Genomic DNA, 10,844 nt, shown 5'->3' with positions numbered 1-10,844 from the left:
CCAGTAACACACCCCTGGTTACCGCCATACTCCAGTAACACACCCCTGGTTACCGCCATACTCCAGTAACACACCCCTGGTTACCGCCATACTCCAGTAACACACCCCTGGTTACTGTCATACTCCAGTAACACACCCCAAAGGGCTGTGGCCAAAAGAAGTATACTGTTGACTAAAAGGGTGTTGTTTAGGACTAAGCCAGTGTTGTTTTCCTAGTCTGTCTGTGGGTGGAAGTCCTTCACACATAAATCACTTTTGTTTCTGGAACCGTGAAGGTTCTTTTTCTGCCAGTGGAATGCTGTAGGAGTTCTAAATCAGGAGGGAGCATTAGAAACAGAAAAACACTGTTATCCTGGTCAGTGTACCTTTTACTCATTGAATTTTGCAGTTTAATTTGGAAACGGAGAAACAAAAAAACTGTTGTTATTTCGTTTTTGCGCTCTGATGGAAAAACGGAAATGGACAGAAATTAAATAATGACAAAACTATTGTTTTTGTTTTTCCTTTGTGGGCAGGGGGTGGAGTAAACAGACCTCAGAACCCATAATCCCAATTTCGCCTGGTGGGTGAGGTTCTGGAGGTGGCTGAGATGCGGTGATGGCTGATGCCCAGAGAGAGGGGTGTTGCCCGGGTAGAGTAGGTCTGGAGGTCCAGGGAGCATGCTGGACTCTCAGGCCAAGGGAGAGGGCAAGTTCCCTGAGTTGGAAGAGTAGGCTCTGTCCCCCAGGTCCTGTGGTGTGTGAAGGGCTGACCTAGGCTGTGGCTGGGTGACTGACTGGGTGATACACACTGTCCTTCAGGGGGGCAGAGCAGGCAGCCTCGCTGGAGAAACAAACGGCCTCACTACGCGCTATTACGATTAAACCAAACCAGACATGCACCTGGTAACCGAGCAGGATGGGGGAGAGCTACAGGGGCCCCCAATCGGCCGCTGGATGGCCCCACTGCCCGTTTTACAGCAGTTTAACCACAGGGACCTGGTAACCCACCTATAGAATTGATTGGGGAAAGAACTTACCCAGCCCCATGGAGAACAGTGGACAGTGTGTATCACTCACCCAGTCAGTCACCCAGCTCCAGGGAGAACAGTGGACATCACTCACCCAGTCAGTCACCCAGCCCCAGGGAGAACAGTGGACAGTGTGTATCACTCACCCAGTCAGTCACCCAGCCCCAGGGAGAACAGTGGACAGTGTGTATCACTCACCCAGTCAGTCACCCAGCTCCAGGGAGAACAGTGGACATCACTCACCCAGTCAGTCACCCAGCCCCAGGGAGAACAGTGGACAGTGTGTATCACTCACCCAGTCAGTCACCCAGACCCAGGGAGAACAGTGGACAGTGTGTATCACTCACCCAGTCAGTCACCCAGCCCCAAGGAGAACAGTGGACAGTGTGTATCACTCACCCAGTCAGTCACCCAGCTCCAGGGAGAACAGTGGACAGTGTGTATCACTCACCCAGTCAGTCACCCAGCTCCAGCTCCAGGTCTGTTAGCCCTCCACACACCACAGGCCCAGTTGGCACCAAAAAAGGGGGACAGAGCAGGTAACCCCCACTCGGGGCACCCCTGTCTGAGCCTCACTCCTGTGCAAAACTTATGGGTTCTGAGGTCTGTTTACTTCAGATTAAACAAAAACAAATAAAACGTGTCATTTTCTGTCCTTTGCCGTTTTTCCTTCTCCATGTTATACTGAAAATCCAATGACCAAAAGATACACTAACCAGGTCAATCATGATAATAACTTCAACAGAGGGATGGTATTACAGGAAACAGAGGGGAGGAGACAGGAAGAGGAGAGGAGAGGGGATAGGGAGAGAAGGGGGGAGGAGAGGAGAGAGGACAGAGAGAAAGTAGAGAGAGGAGAGAAGAGAGAGGATATTTTGGATGATGAACCGTGGAGCCTAAATTAGCCAGGCATGTCCAGTATCTGTCAGGCCAGCCCTGGGTGCCTCTCATTGGGACCTGACACCGTTAACAAGCCCCTGTTTACTAGTGCTGACTGGGACCCAATCAGGGGTGTGGAGCTCTGTGTGTGTGTGTGTGTGTGTTGTGTGTGTGTTGTGCGTGCAAAATCCCCTGTCGTTCTGGTCAGTTTTGTTTTGTCCTATTCTGTTCTGTCTATGTCTGCTTGCTCAGCAGAGCAGCTTTTCCCTGTTGCCAGAATGAGTGGTTCTGTTTCTGCTGCTAGTATTAGAATGAGCCTTGTCTTGTTGCTTGCTAATTGGTAACAGTCTGCTAGAAAACACTCTGACAAGAAAATGTATCAACACATTCCAGGGAGAAGGGAATGGCCTCTAGAGCCACTCTGACACAGAACGAGAGAGAGAGGTGATGTTTTTGGTGACACACACACCTATTGGACGCACACGGTGAGACGCACTGGGCGGGTAGCTACCAGCACACGGTGAGACGCATGGGCGGGTAGCTACCGCACACGTGAGACGCACTGGGCGGGTAGCTACCCGCACACGGTGAGACGCACTGGGCGGGTAGCTACCGCACACGGTGAGACGCAACTGGGCGGGTAGTACCCGCACACGGTGAGACCCATACAAACCCAGGTCTACCATTACAGACTGTATGTTTACAGAGCCACACTGACATTGGGTTGGAGTCTCCAACTTGACTGTGGATCACTCTGACTGTTGTCTGTCTACAGCAAATCCAGGAGTTTACAGACGTGAACGATGGAGAGAAGGAGGTGATGAAGCTATGGAACCTTCACGTTATGAAGTATGGGTACGTACCCCACATTAAAGCCCTGGCCTCGTTATACAGCCTTTGTTTAAAGCTTCATAAGACGTTGCTGTGTGTCGTTCTCTAAAGCATCATAAGATGTTGCTGTGTGTCGTTCTCTGAAGCATCATAAGACGTTGCTGTGTGTCGTTCTCTAAAGCTTCATAAGACGTTGCTGTGTGTCGTTCTCTGAAGCTTCATAAGACGTTGCTGTGTGTCGTTCTCTGAAGCTTCATAAGATGTTGCTGTGTGTCGTTCTCTAAAGCTTCATAAGACGTTGCTGTGTGTCGTTCTCTGAAGCTTCATAAGACGTTGCTGTTGTCGTTCTCTGAAGCTTCATAAGACGTTGCTGTGTGTCGCTTCTCTAAAGCCTTCATAAGACGTTGCTGTGTGTCGGTGTCGTTCTCTAAAGCTTCATAAGACGTTGCTGTGTGTCGTTCTCTGAAGCATCATAAGACGTTGCTGTGTGTCGTTCTCTGAAGCATCATAAGACGTTGCTGTGTCTCGTTCTCTGAAGCTTCATAAGACGTTGCCGTGTGTCGTTCTCTAAAGCTTCATAAGACGTTGCTGTGTGTCGTTCTCTAACAGCTTCATAAGACGTTGCCGTGTGTCGTTCTCTAAAGCTTCATAAGACGTTGCCGTGTGTCGTTCTCTAAAGCTTCATAAGACGTTGCCGTGTGTCGTTCTCTAAAGCTTCATAAGACGTTGCTGTGTGTCGTTCTCTAAAGCTTCATAAGACGTTGCCGTGTGTCGTTCTCTAAAGCTTCATAAGACGTTGCCGTGTGTCGTTCTCTGAAGCTTCATAAGACGTTGCCGTGTGTCGTTCTCTGAAGCTTCATAAGACGTTGCTGTGTGTCGTTCTCTAGAGCTTCATAAGACGTTGCTGTGTGTCGTTTCTCTAAAGCTTCATAAGACGTTGCCGTGTGTCGTTCTCTTAGAGCTTCATAAGACGTTGCTGTGTGTCGGTGTCGTTCTCGTAAAGCTTCATAAGACGTTGCTGTGTGTCGTTCTCTGAAGCATCATAAGACGTTGCTGTGTGTCGTTCTCTGAAGCATCATAAGACGTTGCTGTGTCTCGTTCTCTGAAGCTTCATAAGACGTTGCCGTGTGTCGTTCTCTAAAGCTCATAAGACGTTGCTGTGTGTCGTTCTCTAAAGCTTCATAAGACGTTGCGTGTGTCGTTCTCTAAAGCATCATAAGACGTTGCTGTGTGTCGTTCTCTAAAGCTCATAAGACGTTGCCTGTGTCGTCGTTTCTAAAGCTTCATAAGACGTTGCGTGTGTCGTTCTCTAAAGCTTCATAAGACGTTGCCGTGTGTCGTTCTCTAAAGCTTCATAAGACGTTGCCGTGTGTCGTTCTCTGAGCTTCATAAGACGTTGCGTGTGTCGTTCTCTGAAGCTTCATAAGACGTTGCGTGTGTCGTTCTCTAGAGCTTCATAAGACGTTGCTGTGTGTCGTTCTCTAGAGCATCATAAGACGTTGCTGTGTCGTTCTCTAGAGCTTCATAAGACGTTGCTGTGTGTCGGTGTCGTTCTCTAAAGCTTCATAAGACGTTGCTGTGTGTCGTTCTCTAAAGCTTCATAAGACGTTGCTGTGTGTGTCGTTCTCTAAGCTTCATAAGACGTTGCTGTGTGTCGTTCTCTAGAGCTTCATAAGACGTTGCTGTGTGTCGTTCTCTAGAGCTTCATAAGACGTTGCTGTGTGTCGTTCTCTAAAGCTTCATAAGACGTTGCTGTGTGTCATTCTCTAAAGCTTCATAAGACGTTGCTCTGTGTCGTTCTTTGAAGCTTCATAAGCCGGTTGCTGTGTGTCGTTCTCTGAAGCTTCATAAGACGTTGCTGTGTGTCGTTCTCTAAAGCTTCATAAGACGTTGCTGTGTGTCGTTCTCTAAAGCTTCATAAGACGTTGCTGTGTGTCGTTCTCTGAAGCTTCATAAGACGTTGCTGTGTGTCGTTTCTCTAGAGCTTCATAAGACGTTGCTGTGTGTCGTTCTCTAGAGCTTCATAAGACGTTGCTGTGTGTCGTTCTCTAGAGCTTCATAAGACGTTGCTGTGTGTCGTTCTCTAGAGCTTCATAAGACGTTGCTGTGTGTCGTTCTCTAGAGCTTCATAAGACGTTGCTGTGTGTCGTTCTCTAGAGCTTCATAAGACGTTGCTGTGTGTCGTTCTCTAGAGCTTCATAAGACGTTGCTGTGTGTCGTTCTCTGAAGCTTCATAAGACGTTGCTGTGTGTCGTTCTCTGAAGCTTCATAAGACGTTGCTGTGTGTCGTTCTCTAGAGCTTCATAAGACGTTGCTGTGTGTCGTTCTCTAGAGCTTCATAAGACGTTGCTGTGTGTCGTTCTCTAAAGCTTCATAAGACGTTGCTGTGTGTCGTTCTCTAGAGCTTCATAAGACGTTGCTGTGTGTCGTTCTCTAGAGCTTCATAAGACGTTGCTGTGTGTCGTTCTCTAGAGCTTAAGACGTTGCTGTGTGTCGTTCTCTGAAGCTTCATAAGACGTTGCTGTGTGTCGTTCTCTAGAGCTTCATAAGACGTTGCTGTGTGTCGTTCTCTAGAGCTTCATAAGACGTTGCTGTGTGTCGTCTCTAGAGCTTCATAAGACGTTGCTGTGTCGTTCTCTAGAGCTTCATAAGACGTTGCTGTGTGTCGTTCTCTGAAGGCTTCATAAGACGTTGCTGTGTTCGTTCTCTGAAGCTTCATAAGACGTTGCTGTGTGTCGTTCTCTAGAGCTTCATAAGACGTTGCTGTGTCGTTCTCTAGAGCTTCATAAGACGTTGCTGTGTGTCGTTCTCTGAAGCTTCATAAGACGTTGCTGTGTGTCGTTCTCTAGAGCTTCATAAGACGTTGCTGTGTGTCGTTCTCTGAAGCTTCATAAGACGTTGCTGTGTGTCGTTCTCTAGAGCTTCATAAGACGTTGCTGTGTGTCAGTGGAAAACACATTTTCCCACCAGAGATGTTTCCATCATATTGACTTGTTGGGGGATAAAAGGCTGTGTGTAATGACGTAGTGAACATAAAAATAACTTGCGGTTAAATTCCCATGTACCGAATAAAAAAATTCTAATGCATTTTCAACTGATGGTTTTGTCAGTAACATGTTGCCTTATATAGTGAATGTGCCCTCTGGTCTTGGCCCGTGCCCTCTAGCCAACAGCTGGCAGATACGGTGTGGGCTAAGCCTACATGATGAGATTATTATGGATAAGAGAGAGATTTCTTTTTGGGGGGGGTCAAATGACAGCTAAGCATCGATCATCATGTCACCAGAATAAGACCCTCGATATTTATTGCAAAGGAGCATCAAGTTCATCCCTGTGAAGATCAGGCCCAACGCTCTAACCACTAGGCTACCTGCCGCCCCAAATTAATTAGTATTAACTAGGCGCTCTAGACTAGAGGCTCCATAGTGTCTGGCACAGGCTGAAAGTTTGACGTCCCTACTCTAATCCCCCTCTCTCTCCCCTCGCTCTCTCTCTGCCCCCCATCTCTCTCTCTCCCCTCCTCTCTCTCTCTCCCCCCACCCCCCCTCTCTCTCTCTCCCCTCCTCTCTCTCTCTCCCCCCTCTCCCCTCTCTCTCTCTCTCCCCTCAGCTACATAGCAGATAACCAGATGAACGGAGCCTGTCTGGCGTTTGTGGAAGGTTGCGGTGCGTACATTGCCAGGAAGAACCTCTGTAGGAACTTCCTGTTACACCTGGTCAGCATGCATGACTTTAAACTGGTTACCACGACAACCATCAACCAGGCCATGACACGCCTCCGACACATCCAGCAGACCCAGCGGCAGGAAGGAGGAGAGGGGGATGGAGGAGAGGAGTGGGTGACAGCGCTGGGGTCTCCGTCTGAGCTGCAACCCGACTATGCCACATGTAATGATGACCACACGGATGGTAAGAGTAACCATGGTAATGGCCGCACGAATGGAAACGGCGATGGTGATGAAGCTGGTAGTTCTGTTGCTGTGGAAACATCCAGGCCGAGCAAGAGGCATAAGTTCTGAGGTACCCTCCTCCGGCCCTCTCCTGGAGGAGGGATAAGTATCTAAAATGATGCCCGGTGATTGGCTGTGAAAGAGGGTGTGGTGGTGGTGATTGGAGGGAATAAGAGAGACTCATGATGACATCATTCCAAACAAGCACTGGGTGTTGGGTTTACTGTATAGAGGTGGTGGGCCAGAATAATTTCAGGCAATTTGGACACACACACACATTGTCCCACTGGTTATAGCAGGGAAACCTTCATCTAGTGTTTTCCCATGTCTGGTTATTCAGTCTAGCTTGATGTCAATAGACTGATGTTACAGTGACCATGAGTTGTGTAAACACATCACTTCAGCAATAACTTAGTCTGAGTCCCAACTGGCACCATATTCCTTTATACTAGTGTGCACTACTTTTCACCAGGCCCTGCTGTAGGCTAGCATTCTGTCCAGGGGGTGTACTGGTACATCAAGCTGTCTGCTGTAGACTAGCGTTCTGTCCAGGGGGTGTACTTGTACATCAAGCTGTCTGCTGTAGACTAGCATTCTGTCCAGGGGGTGTACTGGTACATCAAGCTGTCTGCTATAGACTAGCATTCTGTCCAGGGGGTGTACTGGTACATCAAGCTGTCTGCTGTAGACTAGCGTTCTGTCCAGGGGGTGTACTGGTACATCAAGCTGTCTGCTGTAGACTAGCGTTCTGTCCAGGGGGTGTACTGGTACATCAAGCTGTCTGCTGTAGACTAGCGTTCTGTCCAGGGGGTGTACTGGTACATCAAGCTGTCTGCTGTAGACTAGCGTTCTGTCCAGGGGGTGTACTGGTACATCAAGCTGTCTGCTGTAGACTAGCGTTCTGTCCAGGGGGTGTACTGGTACATCAAGCTGTCTGCTGTAGACTAGCGTTCTGTCCAGGGGGTGTACTTGTACATCAAGCTGTCTGCTGTAGACTAGCGTTCTGTCCAGGGGGTGTACTGGTACATCAAGCTGTCTGCTGTAGACTAGCGTTCTGTCCAGGGGGTGTACTTGTACATCAAGCTGTCTGCTGTAGACTAGCATTCTGTCCAGGGGGTGTACTTGTACATCAAGCTGTCTGCTATAGACTAGCATTCTGTCCAGGGGGTGTACTTGTACATCAAGCTGTCTGCTATAGACTAGCATTCTGTCCAGGGGGTGTACTTGTACATCAAGCTGTCTGCTATAGACTAGCATTCTGTCCAGGGGGTGTACTTGTACATCAAGCTGTCTGCTGTAGACTAGCGTTCTGTCCAGGGGGTGTACTTGTACATCAAGCTGTCTGCTATAGACTAGCATTCTGTCCAGGGGGTGTACTTGTACATCAAGCTGTCTGCTATAGACTAGCATTCTGTCCAGGGGGTGTACTTGTACATCAAGCTGTCTGCTATAGACTAGCATTCTGTCCAGGGGGTGTACTTGTACATCAAGCTGTCTGCTGTAGACTAGCATTCTGTCCAGGAGGTGTACTTGTACATCAAGCTGCCTCACTACAGAAGCAGGAGGTGGGCTCCTGCCCTCTGGGCCGTTCTGGCTGTTACAAGGCCTACTTAGTACTTTCGGCCGAGGCCCATAGGGCTCTATATAGATCAGTGGTTCCCAAACTGTTTCACTCAGGCTCCTCTTCCAGCATTGGGGAACATCCATTTCTATGGGCACAAGCACTGTTCATGACACAAACTGTTCACACCCCTAAAATGTTGCAGATTTAAAGCTTATTTCCAATTCTATACATTTTGCCATGTCTAATGTGTATTAATGTCTACGGGCTAAAAAAGCATTAAAAAAAACGTTCGCTGATATGGGCTAGTTGATCTGGACATTTCTGACAGCTTCTAAATATCTCTCTAAGAAATGCAATAACTGACATGACAAAGAGGAACTGATGATGCAACAACCAGTTTCTACACGTCACCTTGAGCATTCTATTACAACTTTCAAGAGCAAGTTGAAAGCTGGACTGAGGTCCCCCTAGGGGGGGTGCGCCCCACAGTTTGAGAACCACTGATGTATGGAATAGGATACCGTCAGTACTGTGTCCATCCTCACTGGTTCATCAGTAGTGTGTCCATCCTACTTTTAGCACCCGTCTTGTCTCGGGTGCCTGTTTGAGACAGATTTGGGTGTCTGTGCACTAGATAGGGAATAGGGTGCCATTTGGGATATTTGCTTTGGGACAAACTCGTTTAAAAAAAATATATAGTTCAGTATAGAGATGAACCGAAAAGACTTGTCGGACTACCTGAACAATATAAACGCTTGTTTTTGTTTTCTTTTGCTCAACTTTTTGTTACAGTGTGCACTAATGAATACAACCCTGATGATGGACAGACTCTGCTGAAATGTATTGTTGTTTTTTTAAATAAGGGGAATGGTTGGTTGTATGATGATGCATTCTGAATTTGAACATTTGATTGTTATATGTTTATTACTATGGCGGCCATTTTGAGGCTAAACTTGAGGCTGGTACGCTGGTCTGAAGTCCAGCTCTTGGAAACAGGGTTGTTGGACTAGAAAGTGTCTGGCTCAGGGTAGAAAGATCACTTTACCCACAATCCTAAACTAAATGTGTATTGCTATCAGACCTCTGTTTAAATACTATTTGGAGTCTTTAACGTTTGCTCTAGCTTGCCTGGAGTGCTAGATGGGAGGGGAGTTGCAGTTTTGGGACAATTCTTTTGGTCCATTTTAAGCCAGGCAAGCACAGATAAAGTATTTGAACCCAGGTCTGGTTACCACTCAGTCAGTCAGGATCCAATGGTGCTACTAGACAGATGATTCAGGCCCTCAGCGAGCACTGATCAGTCATCTGTAACCTTTTTGAGGTTGTCAGGTCATTAGGTCAAGGTTCAGTTACACTGTATGACCACATTCATCATCAAGCTGAAACCGTGCAGCACCCCGCATCCACTCACTGCTTTGGGGAGTGTCCCGAATGGCTCCCTATATAGTACACTACTTTTGACCAGGGTCCATAGGGTAGTGCACTACTTAGGGAATAGGGTGCCATTTGGGACGTACTCTTACTATGTTGGACTAATTTGGCGTCTTCAGAAAGGTGACATGTTGACTTGCTAGACTTGCTATAGTAAGTATTACAGTGGGGGAGTTAAATGATGAGTTTCCTGACCAAAGGGAGTTTGGATCTGCGGCAGATTTTCTACTATTTTCCTCACCTGTGAAACTGTCCCAAATAGCATATTATTTCCTATATATAGTGTACCATAAGGCCCTGGTCAAAAGTAGTATGGACCACAGGAGGTTGGTGGCACCTTTAATTGGGGAGGACGGGCTCGTGGTAATGGCATCAAACACGTGATTTCCGTGTTTGATTCCATTATGAGCCGTCCTCCCCTCAGCAGCCTCCACTGGTATGGGCCCTGGTCAACAGGAGTGTGGGCCCTGGTCAACAGGAGTGTGGGCCCTGGTCAACAGGAGTGTGGGCCCTGGTCAACAGGAGTGTGGGCCCTGGTCAACAGGAGTATGGGTCCTGGTCAACAGGAGTGTGGGCCCTGGTCAACAGGAGTGTGGGCCCTGGTCAACAGGAGTGTGGGCCCTGGTCAACAGGAGTGTGGGCCCTGGTCAACAGGAGTGTGGGCCCTGGTCAACAGGAGTGTGGGCCCTGGTCAACAGGAGTGTGGGCCCTGGTCAACAGGAGTATGGGTCCTGGTCAACAGGAGTATGGGCCCTGGTCAACAGGAGTGTGGGCCCTGGTCAACAGGAGTGCACTATATAGGAAATAGGGTGTAATTTCAGATGCATCCTTTGCTTCTCCAGTGATGGGGTGGATCTTTGCAGGTGTCAACTTGAATTGCAATCAATCAGGACCCAAACAAAGGAAGCTGTTCCTACGTTCTGTATCTGTGTGCAGTATGTTGACTAGGGTCATGTTCATTTGGCACAAAACGTTAGAAAGCACTCAAACGAGGGAGTTGGAGGTACTATCTGTACTAATACAATAAAACTTGTATTTTGTTGCAAAATGTTTTGCTACAGTGCGCCTCAATGAACATGACCCAGGTTTGTGTATACGTCACTTCAGGGGAAAAAGAGCAACATTTTGCTCTGGCGAACCCAGATAAGAAAAACAGGACTTTGTGCACCAACATCATAAAA

The 10,844-nt window shown here is 48.0% G+C and overlaps 1 protein-coding gene across 1 annotated transcript; it reads left to right on the top strand.

Annotated features, from left to right (window-relative positions):
- Positions 1–875: 875 nt before the first annotated feature.
- LOC120036327 (polycomb protein SUZ12-like) lies at positions 876–6,870 on the top strand. Its single transcript, XM_038982803.1, has 3 exons — positions 876–980; positions 2,664–2,743; positions 6,329–6,870. Exons 1-3 carry the CDS (start codon positions 876–878, stop codon positions 6,735–6,737), a joined length of 594 nt encoding a protein of 197 aa, XP_038838731.1. The 3' UTR covers positions 6,738–6,870.
- The last annotated feature ends 3,974 nt before the right edge of the window (positions 6,871–10,844 follow it).

This window comes from Salvelinus namaycush, unplaced genomic scaffold, assembly GCF_016432855.1.
Source record: "Salvelinus namaycush isolate Seneca unplaced genomic scaffold, SaNama_1.0 Scaffold131, whole genome shotgun sequence".
Lineage (NCBI taxonomy): Eukaryota > Metazoa > Chordata > Actinopteri > Salmoniformes > Salmonidae > Salvelinus > Salvelinus namaycush.
Note: the sequence above shows the minus strand (reverse complement) of the source record. Positions and strands in the feature narration are given on the sequence as shown.